The 19430-nt window shown below is 45.6% G+C and overlaps 1 protein-coding gene across 1 annotated transcript in view; it reads right to left on the bottom strand.

Moving 5' to 3' along the window:
• Positions 1–19430, bottom strand: part of LOC143784679 (la-related protein 6-like) — a 105039-nt gene that overhangs the window by 52036 nt on the left and 33573 nt on the right. The window contains exon 2 of the mRNA XM_077273198.1: positions 2278–2435. Within this exon, the coding sequence (XP_077129313.1) occupies positions 2278–2420 (143 nt within the window). The 5' untranslated portion in view covers positions 2421–2435. The remainder of the gene's footprint in view (positions 1–2277; positions 2436–19430) is intronic.

Raw genomic sequence — 19430 nt, 5'->3', positions numbered from 1 at the left:
GGCTGACTTTTTGGAATTACGGATTTTCAAGAAGGGTGAACGAGTTTGTACTTCCCTTTACCGAAAGGCTACAGCTTCTAATAGCCTGCTTCATTACAGCAGTTTTGACCCTCAATATGTCCGAAATGGTATACCGAGGGGACAGTTTTACCATGTTAAACAGAATTGCAGCGAATAGGATCAGTTCCTCATGGAGGCTAAATCCCTTACAGCTCGTTTCAAGAATAGGGATTATCCTAAGCACACCATTGCTCAGGCTTTTCTGGCCTCCGTTTGCAAAGAACGCAGTGAATTACTCAAACCAAAACCAAGAAGCAATTTCTCATGTACTAACATAATCACTCCATATAACAACCATTGGAATGAGATCTATGATATTTTGAGCAAGAACTGGAATATTTTGTCAAGTGAACCTAAGGTAGTTCCTTTCATCAGTGAACGCCCTAAGTTGATTGCCAAACAAGCCAGAAACCTCAAGGACTCCTTATGTACCAGCCACTTTAAATGTCCAACCCATTCATTGGGTAGAGGAACCAGATTGATTGGCACATACCCATGCGGGGGCTGTACCATATGCCCATATGTTGCCTCCAGTAGGACCATTGCCCTTTCAGTCTTTCCGGGACAGGTTCAAACCAATTATTATTCAAACTGCTGCACACGCAATGTTGTGTATGTCTTGATCTGTAGCTGTCCCAAGATATATGTGGGACAAACAGGTCAGGAATTGCGCCATTGTAGTCAGCATCATTTCTCTAACATTTCATGTGCACGTAAGGATACGGGATTGGGTAAACAAGTCACTTCATTGGCCAACCATCTTATTACCCATCACAATGGTGCCCCAGGACATACATGTATTATGGTGGTCGACAAAGTTGAATCTTCAATAAGGGGGGCACGGTGCACTGAGGAACTGTTAAGAAGAGAATACAGATGGGTCTTCGATTTACACATTTTAGCGCCTGGTGGCCTAAATGAAGAATTACTGTTCACTCGCTATTGCAAGAAATAAATGCCTTTCTCTATGTCTATCAGGTTGCCAATTTCAGCAGGTTTTAGAATTATTCATGGTTTTTCATTTTACTCCTCCAGTTTGCTATGCATTCCTTTAAGTGGATAGCCATGAGCATGATTGGAACCCTAACCGGTTCCATCTGTGCATTTCTCTCTGCTTTTTACCTTTTGCGTTTTCATACAATGAATATACATATTCTTTTTCTTTGTTTATTCCGTTCATAATTATGTTTTTGGGTACATGGAACCAAATGTCTCACTGTTTTTTCTAGACTTTACTGATTCACCATAGGAACCTCCATTTCTGATCTCATCAATCCAGTGAGGATATGACAACTATTCTCCATGGTTACGCATAAATTTGGTATTTTCTCTTTTGGCAGCAACTTAGGTGCTGTGCCCTTTGTCTCTTATGCATGTGTGGCTGCTATCCTTATTTGTTTGCCGCGCATGTGGCACAACAGTGGGGCTACTACATATACAGGTGCATAATACGAGCGTGCGCACTTGTTTTATCAAGTAGGTCTTTTTTGGGTATAGTGCCCCCTACCGACCGCTTATGTGGATTGATAGAGGGGCTACTACAGCCATGTAAGTGTCATGCGCATACCTGGAGCCTTTATTCCTCTATTCTTTTGCCTAGCACTTTGGAGGAGGTCAGGTTCAAGTCCTTATTTGGACCTCAGGAGGTGTTTTCATATGGCCAATTTTTTGGCTTTTTTAATTGCTTTTAATGTAATCTTTTTGGCTTTATTGTGTGTCTTGTTTGCATAAATAAATAATAAAATTTATATATTTTCAAATATTATGGTTTTCATTATGCTGTTGATCTTGACCTTTTTACACACTACTCTCTCTTGGTGTCTTTGTTCATACATATTTGTGTGTGGTCAGCGATCCTTCTTCAATAATTGGTAGTGCCCTCAAGTTTTTGCATTCTCATCATAATATAAGGAGCTCAACGGCTGTCACTCAGTATAATCCAATAACTTAAATCATGGCAATTATCAATTCATCTTAATTTAAATTATATCAATAAAAGCTATATTTTAGTGACCTGTTAGTGATAGGTCCTTTAGTGCAGCTTAGCCCTATAGGTGCTTTATCAATATTGTACCCCGCCTCAGGTCACTATCTCATATAGTGCCATGTAATGAGACATTTAAATAACAGCCAGCCAGAATGCAAAACTGTGTCTGATTAAAAAAAATATATTTATAAAATGTAAAAAGACAAAAAAAAAAGCAATCAAAGATGTACCTGTCTGAGCAGCTCACATCATCATTTCGAGGCTCCCGGCTTCGAACTCTGCACATTGGGTTGGAATCAGTTGACTGCACATCAACTGGAAGGCTACAGATGTTCTTATCGCAGCTTGGATAAACATAATCCGAGAAGGCCATGGCTTTCAAAAGGATCTAGAAAATAAGAAAATACACAAAAGTAAATAAATTTAAATAATGTAACAGCAATATAATACTGATATAGTATAAGAAATAAGTTAGTATTAAGATAATGTAATAGTAATATTAATGTTAATGTTTTGTATTATTGGTAATAAAATACAAACTTAATTGTAGTTCTTTGACAGATATTACACATACAAAAGCAGATAATTTAAATTTTATTACTACATTGACAAGTAATAATTTAATAAAAAGTCAAAATATAGTATTAATGTAGTAGTATTACTACATTATTTTTTTCACTGCTATTTTGACATTTCTGCTAGAATTGAATGAATGGAGAATGCACTTATAACTATATACTTCAATACCGTAGTATTGTAGTGCATAGAACAAAGGTTTTTGTTTCCAGTAAATGAAATAAAATTTTAAATGTATAAAACAAATTTAAAAATCACCCTTTCTCCCCCATTAAGTAAAATAAAATCGAAACCCCAGAATTGCATTTTAAGGGGTTAAAGCAGGAATTTAGAACCTCATGCCCTCTGGCGATTTACGGCCCATGATGACCTTTTCTCCACTCCCCGGCAGATTCCTGGGACCACAGTGCTTAGGCCAGCAGCTGAGTTTTAATGGCCACCAGTTTTAACTTCTTGCTCTGTGAGCACGCTTTCACTACTGAACGCCGAGTTGCGTGCAATGCAAGATTATGTCCTGACCCTAGTGCCAGCTTCAAGACTTACTTTGTGGGTGGAGTTAGCGCACAATTTGTGCAGACCACGAATGTTGGCTTAAATATCCAAAATGGTAGTTGGCAGAAAAAAAGGTTCCCCACCCTTGGGTTAAAGTCATGCAGCAATTGACTAGACCTCTATACAAATTTATAAAAAGCAATGCAAAAATTTAAAAAAATACATTACATATAAACTTCTTAAATGGGGTGGTCCGAAATCAAATTTGAATTTCAACCTAAACGTCCACTTAACTTCACTAAAAGCATAAAAGCATAGTTATTTACCGATAACGGTATTTCTCAGAGCCCATGACAGCACTACCAGAGAGAGAGAGGGGATCCGCCCTTCAGGGACAGGAAACCTATAGGATAAAAGGGCGGTACCTCTCCCCTGCATCAGTTTGGCTTACAGAGCATCGGAGGCCCTCCAGGTTAGTGACAACAAGAAAAATATACACTTTTAACATATTACTTATCAGGTATACACCGTGTCTATATTAGAAAATACACTTCGTTTAAATAAAAATGCTCACCGCACACGTGATGGGGGGGGGGGGAATAAGCAGGTGCTGTCATGGGCTCTGAGAAATACCGTTATCGGTAAATAACTATGCTTTTCTCAGTCGCCCATGACAGCACTACCAGAGAGAATTGCAGAGATTATTGCTTAGGGAGGGACCACAGCCTGCATAACCCTTCTTCCGAAGGTTAAGTCAGATGAAGAGGCTAGGTCTAAACGGTAGTGTCTAAAAAAGGTTGAAGGTGATGACCAGGTGGCCGCCTTACAGATTTGGTCTATTGATACCTCTGACCTTTCGGCCCAGGAGGTCGCCATAGCTCTCGTAGAGTGCGCTTTCAGCCCCTCGGGAACTGTGTTTCCTGTGGACGAGTACGCCAAGGCTATCGCATCTGTTATCCAGCATGCTATAGTACCCTTGTAGGCTTTGAGTCCTTTCCTGGGTCCCTGGAAACAGACAAAGAGAGACCCTTCCTTCCTATGCCGCTGGGTGGATTCTAAGTATTGAGCTAGACACCTTCGTTCTCACATATAATGTGTGGAATTTTTCCTCTTTTTTATTTTTAGGGTCTGGGCAGAAAGAAGGAAGGATTATCTCCTGGGACCTGTGGAATTTGGACGCAACCTTGGGTAGATAGGGTTATACCTGAGAACAGATCCTGCCTATCATCCAAGATTTGTGTAAAGGGAGGCCTTTCAGATAGGGCCTGGAGATCACTTATTCTACAGGCAGATGTTAATGCTGTCAGAAGGGCCGTTTTAAGTTATAAGGTTTTAAGGGGTATTGACTCTATAGGTTCAAACTGGGGTTCTGTTAGAGCTGACAAGACTAGGTTTAAGTCCCAAGTTGGTAGTCTTTTTAGGTTTATGGGTTTTGATCTTATAGCAGCTTTGATAAACCGTGTTACCCATGGATTAGCAGCTATGTTTTCACTGTATAATGCCCCCAAGGCCGCTATTTGCACTTTCAGGGTGCTTACTGAGAGGCCCAGGTCTAAACCTTTTTGTAGAAATTCTAACACCTTAGGAATTTGGACCCCATCTTGTAATTTCACCCCAGAGGTGGACAGAAACGTTTTCCAAGTTTTGCCGTATATTTTGGTGGTTACGGTTTTCCTACTTTTTAATAGTGTGGAAACTAATTTATCCGAAAAGCCCCTTTCTTTTAGTAGTGACCTCTCAAGTTCCATGCTGTCAAGTGGAGATTCTCTGACTGAGGGTGGAGCACCGGTCCCTGTGATAGGAGGTCCGGAAGATCCGGGAGGACCCAGGGATCGGTGATCGATAGCATCCTCAGTCAGGAAAACCAGGTCCTTTTGTGCCAAAAGGGGGCTATTAGGAGGATTCTCACCCTGTCCTGTCTGATTTTCCTCAGAGCTGCCGGTCTAAGCATAGGAGGGGGAAAAGCATATGCGAGACCCTGAGTCCAGGGAATCGTGAATGCATTTAGTGCCCGAGGCCCCCCCCCCCCCCCCCCCCCCGGGGTCTAGAGAACAAACTTTTTACTTTCCTGTTTTTTACATCGGCAAAAAGGTCTATTACAGGGACCCCCCAAAGCTTTGTGATCTGATCGAAGATGCTTTGATTGAGAGTCCATTCCCCCTGTCTTAAATGGGTATGGCTTAAGAAGTCTGCTTTCTGATTTTCTACTCCTCTTATGTGTAGTGCAGAAAGGGATAGGAAGTTGTTCTCCGCAAAACTGAATATTTCAGAAGTGGCCTTCATAAGGGTGTGAGATCTGGTCCCCCCCTGATGATTCAGGTAGGCGACCACTACCTGATTGTCCGAAAACACCTGGATATGATGCCCCTGTAGGTTGTGAAGGAAAGATAATAGAGCACGGCCCACCACCCAGAGTTCTTTTTGGTTTGAGGAAGCTTTGTATTTCGGACCCCTCCAGATTCCCTGAGTGACATTGTTGCCCAGGTGAGATCCCCACCCCGTGGGACTGGCATCTGTGGTAACTATTCGAGATACCTCTATTACCCAAGGGACCCCTTTTGACAGGTTGTTGGGATCCAACCACCAAACTAGGAAATGAATAGTGACTGAATTTAGAGTGATGTGGTCTTCTAGACGTCCCCTTAGTGTATTCTGATTTCTCAGAATGTTCCACTGGAGGTTTCTCGTGTGCAGTTGTGCCCACTGGACTGCTGGGAGGCAGGCAGAAAGGGACCCCAGCAATGACATTGCCCTTCTTAGGGTCATACGAGGGTTTGAGCGAGCTTTTGAGACAAGATTTAGTATTTGTTTTTTTCTGGTCTGGGAGGCGACATTCCTGTGTTATCGAGTCCAAGGTTAGGCCCAAAAACTCTTGAACTCTGTTCGGTTCTAGTTTTGATTTCTGAAGATTTATAAGCCACTCACTCTGTTAGAGTTTCTATCACTCTGTCGCATTGTTGACGGCAGTGTTGGGCTGAATTGCTTACAATCAGAAAGTCGTCCAAGTATGGAATTATCAAAAAGTCTTTTTTGCTCAGGTGGGCCATCATTTCCGCAATCAATTTGGTAAATATGCGGGGTGCCAGTGAAATGCCAAAGGGAAGAGCTTTGTATTGATATTCCCTTACTTCCCCACCCATGACTACTGCTAGTCTGAGATATTTCTGGGAGTTCTTGTGGATGGGGACGTGATAATATGCGTCGCTGAGATCCAACACTATCATGAAACAGTCCGGAAACAGGTTTTTTATTGTTGATTTTATTGACTCCATTTTGAACCTTTGGTTCTTTACATAGCTGTTCAGCTTCCTCAGGTTTATTATCGTGCGGAAGGATCCGTCCGGTTTTGGAACCAGGAACAATAGGGAATAAAAACCTGTTTCTTTTTCCCCTGTGGGAACTTCCTGGATGATGGCTTTGTTTATGAGCTTCATTATCTCCTGTTCTAATGCCTGTTGTTGTTGAGGTGAGGATTTTAGCGGGGTGACCACATAATTTTGTGGAGGAAGGGAAGTAAAGTCTATTTGAAGTCCCGATTTTATCAAATTCAATATCCAGACACTGGTTGAGATCTTCTCCCAGGCTGGGAGGAATTGAGATAACCTCCCTCCCACCCTAGGGGAGGTGTCACTTAGTGGTCTTTTTATCTCTTGGGGAATTACCGAAAAGGAAGCCCCCATCTCTCCTTTTCCCATCATCCCATCTGTTCTGCTCCCTTGGCGTCCGTCTCCGGAAAAATGTTCTATTCCGAAAGGGCTGTTTAGCAAAATGGCGCGGCCAGGATGGGGAACCCTTTTTTCTTGTCTCCTGCTTTTTGTAAAATATCATCCAGGGTCTCCCCAAACAAAAATTTTCCTTCACATGGGATTGAGCAAAGTTTCTGTTTGGTTTGTAGGTCGCCTGGCCAGCATAAGGTTCTATGGGCTGCATTTGATAGGGCTGCTGATTTAGAAGTGAGTTTAACGGAGTCAGCAGATGAGTCTGCTAGAAACGCTGCCGCCCCTCTAATCATGGGAATAGTTTCTATTACTTTATTTCTCGATACGCCATCCCTTAGTTGTTTTCCAAATTATCAATCCAAATCATTAGGGATCTAGAAGTGCATGCGGCAGCTATTGCCGGCCTTAAGCATCCTCCTGCCGACTCCCATGCCCCTTTAAGGAAGGTATCCGCTCTTTTATCAAGAGGATCCTTCAGAGTTCCCATGTCCTCAAAGGGTAAAGCAAATTTTTTTGAGGCCTTGGCTACTGCTACGTCAAGTTTAGGGGCCTTATCCCATGAAGTCGAAGCTTCTTCCTTGAAGGGATATTTCCTTTTAAGTGATGCTACCGACGAGTTTTTTTTCTCTCTGGCTTTTCCCACTCCCTTTTAATTAATGCTTGAATGTTTTCATTAATTGGAAATACCCTGCGCTTTTTTTGACCTAATCCTCCAAACATTATGATGTCCTGTACTGTCTTGTCAGCCCGGGGATCTAGGACGCCCACGGTCGATCTTACTGCTTTCACAAGCGCATCTACTTCATCTAAGTGGATCGCCCCCAGGCGCAGGGCAGTGGGGTACTCGGTACCGGATCCCTCTGTCTCGGTTCTGGGGATGTCACGGTGGCCCGACCCAGTCCGTGGCCCTGCTAAGGGGCGCCCAATCAAAGGGTGAAGTTTGTCAAGTGTTCGTGACGCCACCTGTGGTCCTCGGTCAGGATAACCAACGCTGCTAGGGGTCCACTGAGGTGATGGTATGGCAGCTAGATGGTATACCTTCCCACAGGTGAAGTATGTTCCCAGGGCTTCCCAGTAAGGTAGCTGATGATGGTGTAGGTCGCAGTAAATAACGAGGACACAGGGTTGCAGTCTCTTTACCTTTTACTGTAGACTTCAGCTTCCACAATCCAGAGCACTGCTAACAGAGCTGGCTGAATCCAGCCGGTCCGAAGGCACATCCAGAGTTCCCTTTGCAGGTGGAAATCAGTAGCCTTCCTACTTGCGCCTGTGTGTTGTAGTACCTCCCTGCTGAGCACCACGGGATAGTCCTCACAACTGTCGTGTATGTTTCTGATATTCTCTCTCTCCGTCCCCCAGATGGTATGGATAGGACGACCCGTATGACGGGGTAGGCCTGGAGCTATTTTATAGGGACCCTAGAGACGCCCCTCTCCCACAATTTGCCTCCGTTGTCTTCATTAGGTTAAAGGTTGGGCAGCCAACTTGGAATTAACTGTCCTGCCGTAGTTTGAAGTAATGCGTAGAGCCTATTACTCCCTCGGTGTTCCGGCCACCGGCTACGCGCCTCAGAAGGATGTTGCCGATCTTAAGGCAGAACTCCTCCCGGTGTTATCTCCTTGTGCTGTGATCTCGTTTCTCACTTCTCCACAATATACTCCGCTTCTTGTCCTTTCTTAGGATGCTGCCGCAATGAAGTGCAGGCGCAGCTCCGTAACGTTCTCTCGCTCAGTCTCTGCCAGGATCCGACCCCTGACAGGGACCTCTGTCTGCAGCTCAGATGTTCCTCCTTCTCTCCCTGTCTGCCTGACAGGTCTTTCCTGGGTCTCACCCAGTAGCGTTCTCCTCTAACTTCCTATCCAACCCCCAGTTTTACCCAAGTGTGAGGAGTGGCCTAATACATAGAACCCTTTGCTCCCCCTGGTGGTTGGAGTGTGAAGTGTAGTGTGTGACTGATACCTGGTCAGGTGAACTCCTTTAGTGCCATCTGACGTACCATCACTCCCCCTGGTGGGAGAGCGACAATACTGCAACGACCAGGACTGTGGGGCACTGCAAAAGCAGTGGCGACCACCGCTCTCGTTATCTGAGGAAAAGGAGGAGGAATCCCATCTATCTGAGTCTCCAAAGTCAGAACTAGAGGAATCGGAGTGGGAATAGGGAATGGGTGTTTTCTCCTTAACCCTTTCTCCTTTAAGGGATTTAAATGCTGTCTCTACCTCTGATTTTATTATTCAGAGGCAAAGTTAGGGGTTTCCTCACAGAGGACTTGTCCTATACAGGAATCACACAACTTCTTATCCCAGGACTGCGGTAAGGGTTTTTCACACAGTGGGCAGGTTCTGTGTTTAGTTTTCCCCTTTCTTTTCCTTGCCTAAAGTAAACAGAGAAGAGGGGACCCCATTACACTATTGATCACTCACCCATCTTGCGCAGCCACAGGTACCGGTTCTGGAGGAGGTGTAGGATCCTGTATCAGATCCGTAGGTGGCGGTGTTGGCTGGTTAACAATACTGGAGCCTTTGCTACGCTGTGTAGAATGGCTGCTGGACCGGGTATTGCGAGTGTCGGCAGAGGACCTCTTCCTTTGTACATCCGGCTTATGCTGGTGGTGGCGCTGCTGCTGCGGCTGTAGTGGCTGCGGCAGCTGGAGCTGCTGATCGCTGTCATCCATGGCTTTGCACGGCATGCAGCAATGAATTGCATCTCACTCCTCTTTTTAAACATGGCGCCAATACCAGCCCCCTCCTCCAAGGCTGTGTCATCGGGAAAGGGCTGATCTTTTTTTTTCCCCCTTCTTCTGCGCATGCGCGCACTGCCCGGGACCCGGAGATGTAAAGGCACTATATCCTTTACGCGCTGCCCCGAAACCGGAAGTGCCCATCTGCACTATGTCTTCCTGGTGTCTGGGTCCCTTAAGCTCCTACCTCCTATCCGGAGTGGCGGCTGCGCTTCCCCCACGTACTCTGCAGACCCGTCGGTCCCAGCAGTGGCGGCATCGGACACCGCGCCAGCCGGGACAGGGGCCTCTCCGCTGCCATAACCCGACTGGCCGGCTCCGGGTTCTTCAGGTACCGACTCCTAGAAGGTTCCCAGTCAGGAACAGGAAACCAAACTGATGCAGGGGAGAGGTACCGCCCTTTTATCCTATAGGTTTCCTGTCCCTGAAGGGCGGATCCCCTCTCTCTCTCTGGTAGTGCTGTCATGGGCTCTGAGAAATACCGTTATCGGTAAATAACTATGCTTTTATGCTTTTAGTGAAGTTAAGTGGACGTTTAGGTTGAAATTCAAATTGGATTTCGGACCACCCCATTTAAGAAGTTTATACGTAATGTATTTTTTTTTATTTTTGCATTGCTTTTTTATAAATTGTATAGAGGTCTAGTCAATTGCTGCATGACTTTAACCCAAGGGTGGGGAACCTTTTTTCTGCCAACTGCCATTTTGGATATTTAAGCCAACATTCGTGGGCTGCACAAATTGTGCGCTAACTCCGCCCACAAAGTAAGTCTTGAAGCTGGCACTAGGGTCAGGACATAATCTTGCATTGCACGCAACTCGGCGTTCAGTAGTGAAAGCGTGCTCACAGAGCAAGAAGTTAAAACTGGTGGCCATTAAAACTCAGCTGCTGGCCTAAGCACTGTTGTCCCAGGAATCTGCCGGGGAGTGGAGAAAAGGTCATCATGGGCCGTAAATGGCCAGAGGGCATGAGGTTCTAAATTCCTGCTTTAACTCCTTAAAATACAATTCTGGGGTTTCGATTTTATTTTACTTAATGGGGGAGAAAGGGTCACCGCGCCAGCCGGGACAGGGGCCTCCCCGCTGCCATAACCCGACTGGCCGGCTCCGGGTTCTTCAGGTACCGACTCCTAGAAGGTTCCCAGTCAGGAACAGGAAACCAAACTGATGCAGGGGAGAGGTACCGCCCTTTTATCCTATAGGTTTCCTGTCCCTGAAGGGCAGATCCCCTCTCTCTCTCTGGTAGTGCCGTCATGAGCGACTGAGAAAAATCACTTTTTTTTTTACATCCTTCCAGTAAAGATTGCCAGCTGTTTTGACTTCTCCATTTTTTCTTGTTTTTTTTCTCCTTTACAATGAAGTTTAATTTCAGAATCCCCAATGTATGCTGGGATAAAAAAAAAAAAAAGTGGGACATCATGAGGAGGTAGGTCTGCTGCTTTACCCCACCCTGAAACAATGCATTATCAGTCATGTCCATTTTAGGGACTGGGCTAGTCCCTGCTCTACTTAGCGTGCATGTGTTTTCAATTCCAACACATGCTCACTAAACGCTACCCTGCTAACAGTGGTTTAGTCCTTTGAATGTGCAATAACTGTACACTCCCTCACAAGCTCAAATGAGAAGTAATGAGTCTGCAGTGGAATGTACTGTCAGTGTGCATTGAAAAGTAGAACGCAGGGAGAGGAGAGAGATCAGCCATGCCCGCAAAACAGACATCAGTGATGGCATCCTGTTTCAGGGCAGTGATATCCGTGTTGGGGGCTAGGCTGGTTTCAGCTCTCCCTGCACGCCACATTCTCACCTTTTTAATGTGCAGTGGCATTGTACTTTCTTGCCAGCTCGCCACTGCTCATAAGTGCTAGTGATAGAGCGCACTGTCACAGAGCATTAAAAATTGAATATAGCACCGTGAGCAGGGAGCATATAATGCGCATGCATCAGAATTGGAGACTGACACGTGCTCAGAGAAGGGACCTCAGTGATTATGCATCTTTTCAGGGTGATGAAAGCATCTCTGGCAGTGACCGGCCCCCTAATGTGGTACCCCAGGAGTTCAGGTACCACAGTAGTGCTGCCTTCCTCTCGGGGAAGGTAGTGCTATGCCTGGAGACAAGCGAGATTCCCTTTGGCAGGTTATCTCACACACACACATCACCTTCCAAATCCAGGCCAGGAGGGGGAGCTCAAAACCCTGTTTTAGGGCAGCTTCCCTGGATAAAGATCCTGGTTTGGAGGAGGAGTCAGTTCAGTTTGTACAGACAGTCTGAGTGAGGACAGACAGGAAAGGAGCAGAGGAGAGATTCAGGGCTCAAGGAGGCTGTGGATAGGCCTCCAAGGAGTCTGTGCGCAGAGACCGGGTACCGGGAGCCCAAGGCTAGAGTGGAACTACAAGACACTTAGCAGAACCGGAGGGCATAAGATCATGCAGACACTGCCCAAATTTACACCTGTGGTACAGCAGCATCTGGAGCCACCGTGTAAAGACCCTAGTAGGCACGGCTCAAGCTGCCTACCATACAGGTACCTGTCCCAGGACAGGAGGAAGAATTAGGACCTTGCTTTGAGCGCTTCAGGCAGCAGGGACTTTAGCAAGCGCAAAGTGGAAGGCTCCCAACCTAACTTGCCAAGGGGATTCCACTTGTTTCGGGGCTGCCTGGACTCCTATGTACCTGTTGCCAGTGCCCTGGACTGTGGCCTGCCAACTACAGTAAACTAGGTAAAAACTTACAACTTCTGTCCTTTACTCATTTACCGGCAACCGTCATCACCATCATACACCTTAGGACCCCTGGGGACCCCGCTTCACCTGTGGGAAGTGTACCATCAGTGCTGCAATAACATCCTCCAGAGGACCCCTTTAACGCAGCGTCGGTCCCACTATTGACCGAACACCACAGGTGGCGTCAAGACAGTCTTAGGCTACTTTCACACTAGTCTGTCACAAACCGTCGGCCCAACGTACCGACCGACAGTGTGCTAAATGTAGCACAATGTGGGCAGCGGATGCAGTTTTACAATGCATCCGCTGCCCATTGTGAGTTCCGGGGAGGAGGGGGCGGAGTTTCGGCCACGCATGTGCGGTCAAAAATGGCGGACTCGACGCACAAAAAAACGTTACATGGAACGTTTTTTTGTGCCGACAGTCCGCCAAAACACGACGCATCCATCGCACGACGGATGCGACGTGCGGCCATACCTCGCAATGAGTAGCTAATGTAAGTCTATGGGGAAAAACGCATCCAGCAGACAACTTTGCAGGATGCGTTTTTTCTCCTAAACGACGCATTGCGACGTAGGCAAAGCAACGCTAGTGTGAAAGTAGCCTTATAAACATTTTTCCCTTCAAAGACCGTTCCCCTTTAACTGGGTGCCTGTTAAATATTAAATTATTAAATTATTAATTGAATTATTTCTATTCTCAATTCTGTACTGAGCACATTGCCTCTCGCTGACATTACAAAAAGCTATTTCTGTATATGTAGCTCAGGGTATAAGTCAACACCATATAGAGAGAACACGTGGTCTATGGAACACAAATATAATCACAGCTCTTAGGATGAGGAGGGGGCTGTCACGTGGGGCTGCCACCTTGGGCCTCTTTTCTTCTTTATTCTCCATGGACTTCAGATGACACACAGAAGAAATGAATGGCTGGTATGCGAGTTAACAAGGATGACATACCATACTCCATGTCAGGTCCAGACACCATTTACCATTCTGATATGGACAAGTGCACAATCCATTTCTAACTATTTTAATGATGTTATGTTTTGCTGCAAAGTGTTTTTTTCTGTGGACAATCCAATAAACCACTACATTATGAAAATATGACATTTCTTCTTTAACCCCTTCATGACCTTGGGATTTTTCGTTTTTCCTTGTTCGTTTTTTTTGCTCCCCCTCTTCCCAGAGCCATAACTTTTTTATTTTTCCGTCAATATGGCCATGTGAGGGCTTATTTTTTGTGAACCAAGTTGTACTTTTGAACGACATCATTGGTTTTAGCATATCGTGTACTAGATAACGGGAAAAAAATTCCAAGTGCGGTGAAATTGCAAAAAAAAGTGCAATCCCACACTTATTTTTTGGTTGGCTTTTTTACTAGGTTCACTAAATGCTAAAACTGACCTGCCATTATGATTCTGCAGGTCAGTACGAGTTCATAAACACCAAACATGTCTAGGTTCTCGTTTATCTAAGTGGTGAAAAAAAAATCCAAACTTTGCTAAAAAAATAAATAAAATAAAATTGCGCCATATTCCGACACCCGTAGCGTCTCCATTTTTCATGATCTGGGGTCGGGTGAGTGCTTATTTTTTGCGTGCTAAGCTGGTATTTTTAATGATAGCATTTTGGTGCAGATACGTTCTTTTGATCGCCCGTTATTGCATTTTAATGCAATGTCACGGTGACCAAAAAAAACTTAATTCTGGCGTTTCTAATTTTTTTCTCACTACGCTGTTTAGCGATCAGGTTAATCCTTTTTTTATCGATAGATTGGGCGATTCTGAACATGGCGATACCAAATATGTGTAGATTTGATTTTTTTTTTTTTTATTTTTAATGGGGCGAAAGGGGGGTGATTTAAACTTTTATATATTTTTTTCACATTTTTTTTTACTTTTGCCATGCTTCAATAGCCTCCATAGGAGGCTAGAAGCTGGCACAACGCAATCGGCTCTGCTGCATAGCAGCGATCTGATGCAGGTGTGCTATGAGCGCCGACCACAGGGTGGCACTCACAGCAGGCCGGCATCAGTAACAATAGAGGTCTCAAGGACCTCTATGGTTACAATGCAGAAGCATCGCTGACCCCCGATCATGTGACGGGGGTCGGCGATGCGCTCATTTCCGGCCGCAAGCGCCGGTTAAATGCTGCTGTCAGCGCTTGACAGCGGCATTTAACTAGTTAATAGCGGCGGGTGAATCGCGATTTCACCCTCCGCTATTGCGGGCATATGTCATGCGCATTATGTGCTCCCTGCTCACGGTGCTATATTCTTCAGGAAAATCGCCGCCGCGATCTCCATCTGCGCACGCGCGGCATCCCGCGGCCATTTTCCTGAAGCCCCGTGCAGCACAGCACTCCATCTGCGCACGCGGGGCCTCAGGAAGATGGCCGCCCCCACCGATGACCAGGGGAATAGCGCAGATCGCGCTCTTTTTCTTCACCTGCGCAGTGGATTCGGCAGTTGGACATGCGCAAACCACTACGCCACCAACGGAAAGATAAGCAAGAACTGGGGGAAGAAACAGCTATGTCACCACGCCCATTTGACCAGACCAGCGTGAGTGACAGCCCAAAACGGCGACTTTACAAAGGTATTTCGGCAGCATAGGTGGGGAATAAAGGCACAAAAAAGACACTAATGTAAAACACAGCTCTGCCCCTATTTAACGCTATTTTTATCTCATCTTTAAAAAACGGGGTGACAGGTTCCCTTTAATTAGGGAGTAGATTTTCTCGTTTATAGGAAATGCTCTCCGTTTTTTTTGTTTCAGCCCACTGAACATTAGATCTTGGGCCGTTTTCTTAGGCCGTTCATCTACAAGCCTCATAGTTGTCCTTACGGCTTTTACGAGGGCATCTGTCTCTTCAATAGGGAAGCAGCTGCGCCCCCTTTCTGAGGATGATGGAGGACTGGGGGAGGATGACGAGTTACTTGAGTCAGACAGTTCACTCTGACTCACTAATGCTAGATTCTGGAGACCTATGTCTGGATTTACATTTTTTATTTGAGGTCTTAACGCCTTTAAGGGCATCTTCTACCTGACTTCTTATCAGTGTTTTGAGGTCTAAAGCAAAATTCGGGGATTCCTCCTGGATTGTTTGTTCTATACATGCGCTGCAGAGCTTAATCTCCCATGTAGTGGGCAGCTCTTCAGTGCATATAGCACATGCCCTGTGCTTGGATTTGGCTACACATTTCCTTCCCTAGAGAAAAAAAATAACAACCCCTGATTAAAGAGCGGACTTTCACGGAGATCACTCACCCTCCTGTAGAAAGGGAGATACCGTCTCAGGCCTAGGGATTATGTCGACAACTGGATCCACTTCTCACAGTGTCATTTTGGTGGAGCTTCGGCTGCGCTGCGATCCTGAGCGAAAGCTGCTGGAAAGAAGTGTCTCCTTTGAGCTGTCACTGTGGGTACTGGCGCTGCTTGTGCGTCTGCCACTGAACCTGTTTAGGGGACTGCCGCTGAACATCCTGTTCAATCTGCTGCTCGTGGTCACTCATCATGACTGTAGACGCTTCTACTTCCCTTTAGGGGGTTTAAATAATCTTGCTCCCGCCTTATCGCAGCTTCGGGAAGAGCGGAGCAATGCAATCACCATTTCCCAGTGATGCACCGCACCGCCGCCGGAAATAACCTCTCACGCATGTGCACTGCGCAAATACCCAGCAGTGCACTGCGTCTGCTCATTCCTATGGGTAATGTGTGCACGAACGCCGGCATCTCCGCTCTCCCTCGGCCCAGGGTATGTCTGCGGGCTGAGAAGAGGGCCTGCACTGTATGGATTCAGTGGCCGCTGCCACCCTCCACTGTGCGGCTCTGGTGGCAAAATCCCCCCAGGTAACCGCCATCACCCCACCATGGTGGAAATTTTTTTTTCACCCCCCCTCCCTCGGGAGAGGCAGACTTGTTCCTCCTTCACTGCCTCTCCCCACTCACCCTCAAGGTCCGCCGACCCCGGCGGTGGTGCTTCGGGGGAAGAAGTATTACCTACCCAGCCGAGGCAGGGAGCTCCACTGCCTGAGACCACACTGGTTCGGCCCCCAGCATCCCACGAAGATCTAAAGTTACGTGCTGTAGGTTCCTGTTATGATCTGGTGACCTTGGAGCCGCATGAAACTTTCTCTGGAATTGGTGGAACCTGTACTGACCGCAAATCCTGAACTAACACCGCAACTAGAAGTAGCCGTGGGGTGTGCCTAACAAACCCTAGACACCTCGACACAGCCGGAGGACTAAATACCCCTATAGATGGAAATAGGAATGCTACCTTGCCTCAGAGCAGACCCCCAAAGGATAGGCAGCCCCCCATGAATAATGACTGTGAGTAGGAGAAGAATAGACACACGCAGGTAGAAAACAGGATTTAGCAAAAGAGGCCACTCTAGCTAAATAGGAAAGGATAGGACAGATTACTAGGCGGTCAGTATTAAAACCCTTCCAAAAATATCCACAGCAGATAATACAAAAAGTTCCACAATCTAACTAAAGACATGGAATGTATATCTGCCACTCCAGAGAATCCAACAAGACTGAGAAAATACTGACACAATCTCAGGCTGGTTTCACACTTGCGTTTTTGTCTGCAGCGTTTTTTGCACAAAAAACGCATGCGTTTTTTTCCCCTATATTTAACATTGAAAACGCATGCGTTTTTTTGTTTGCGTTTGGTCGCGTTTTCAAACGCATGCGTTTTTTTTTCTGCATGCGTTCATTTTCAAAAATGCAACCTGTAGTATTTTTTTGCGCGTTTTTTTTTGCCGCGAAAAAACGCATGCGTTTTTTTGCGGCAAAAAAATGCATTGCTGTCTATGTAAACGCATGCGTTTTTAAGCACATGCGTTTGTTTGCGTTAAAAACGCATGCGTTTTCATAGAAAAAAAACAGAAAACAGACTGAAAAGCCACCCACCACCATCAAGGTGATAAAAGGGATCCAAACCCTAACCCTAACTCTACCCCTAACCTCACCCCTAACCGTTTAATGAACATTTTCTGACAGTCAGTGCCACGTATTTAAGTGCCACGTATTTAAGTGCCACGTACCACGTATTTCAGTGCCACGTATTTCAGTGCCACGTACCACGTATTTCAGTGCCACGTACCACGTATTTCAGTGCCACGTATTTCAGTGCCACGTACCACATATTTCAGTGCCACGTATTTCAGTGCCACGTACCACATATTTCAGTGCCACGTACCACGTATTTCAGTGCCACGTATTTCAGTGCCACGTATTTCAGTGCCACGTATTTCAGTGCCACGTATTTCAGTGCCACGTATTTCAGTGCCACGTATTTCAGTGCCACGTATTTCAGTGCCACGTATTTCAGTGCCACGTATTTCAGTGCCACGTACCACGTATTTCAGTGCCACGTACTTCAGTGCCACGTATTTCAGTGCCACGTATTTCAGTTACGTTTAGGGGTTAGGGGTAGGGTTAGGGTTACGGTGACCAGGAAATTCTTCTAATAAAAAGCTACCCCTAACCCTAGTTAATTCTACTATTAGTGGATTTTCTAGTTGATTTTTTCATGGGAAAAAAAAAAAACGCATGCGTCTAAAAAACGCGGCGTTTTGCCGCGATTACATGCGTTTTTTTACACATGCGTTTTTTTAAAAACGCATGCAGATAAAAACGCAAGTGTGAAACCAGCCTAAGCTGGACAAGAAAACACAAAAAATAGCACTGAATTGTGAAGCACACAGCATGTGTGCCACAGGAAAAAAAAACAGACACTTATCTTTGCTGATTTGGCAGAAAGGCAGGAGGAACCAAGCAGAGGTCCAACACCTCCCAACAACAATTGTCAACTGGCAAGGACTAATGAATCCTGCACGCCTAAATACCCCAGTCAGAACTGCAATCAGCAGATACACCTGACCAGGACTGCAACTCAGGGGCAACTGCATTACCACCTACAACCACCGGACGGAGCCCAAAAGCAGAATTCACAACAGGTTCCCCATCAGGGACAGGAAAACAGCTGATGTGAGAGCGAGGTACCGCCTTTTTCACTTGTAGGTTTCCTGTCCCTGAAGGCAAATCCCTCTCTCTCTGTGGTGCCGTCATGGAGGAAAGAGAAAAAGGCAAAGAATTTCAAGAAAAGAACATTTCGCTAACTATTAAGTATGAGTTTGGGTCAATCATGCTTTGGAGTTGTGTTGCACGGGGAACATTTCACGAGTAGAGGGAAGAATAGATTCATTGACATTTCAACAAGTTCTTGATACAATAATAACACCATCTGTAAAAAAGCTGAAACTGAAAAGAGGATGGGTTTTACAAATGGATCTGAACATCACTGAAAATCTGTGGCTAGACTTCAAAAAAAAAAAACAGTGGATCTCACAGAAGTGGAAGAATTCTCCACCAAAAAAATGGATGAAAATCCCTCAAACAAGAATTGAAAGACTCGGCTGTTGTGAATTCTGCTCTTGGGCTCCCTCCGGTGGTTGTTGGTGGTAGTGCAGTTGTCTTGGGGTTGTAATCCGGGCAGGTGTTTCTGCTGATTGCAGCTCTATTAGGTATTTAGGTGTGCAGGCTCCATGAGTCAGTGCCAGTTGTCCATTGTACTTGGAGGGATTGCATCTCTCTCTGGCTCATCATGCCATGCTGCCAATTCAGATAAGATAAGTGTCTGTTTTTTGTCTCTGTGCACACATGCTGTGTGCTTTGCAATTCAGTGCAATTTATTGTGTTTTTGTCCAGCTTAGACTTTGTTTGGATTTTTCAGTCATGCTGGATTCTCAGGAGATGCAGATATACTTTCTATGTCTTTAGTTAGATGTAGAATATTTGTATTATCTGCTGTGGATATTTTTAGGATTTTAATACTGACCGCTTAGAATTCTGTCCTATCCTGTTCTATTTAGCTAGAAGTGCCTCTTTTGCTAAATCCTGTTTTTCTGCCTGCGTGTATCTTTCCTCTTATACTCACAGTCAATATTTGTGGGGGGCTGCCTATCCTTTGGGGTTCTGCTCTGAGGCAAGATAGAATTCCCATTTCCATCTATAGGGGTATTTAGTTCTCCGGCTGTGTCGAGGTGTCTAGGACGTGTTAGGTACATCCCACAGCTACTTCTAGTTGCGGTGTTAGTTTAGGGTTTGCGGTCAG

This window comes from Ranitomeya variabilis, chromosome 1, assembly GCF_051348905.1.
Source record: "Ranitomeya variabilis isolate aRanVar5 chromosome 1, aRanVar5.hap1, whole genome shotgun sequence".
Taxonomy (NCBI): domain Eukaryota; kingdom Metazoa; phylum Chordata; class Amphibia; order Anura; family Dendrobatidae; genus Ranitomeya; species Ranitomeya variabilis.
The sequence above is the reverse complement of the archived record's forward strand: the minus strand, read 5'-3'. Positions and strand labels throughout refer to the sequence as shown.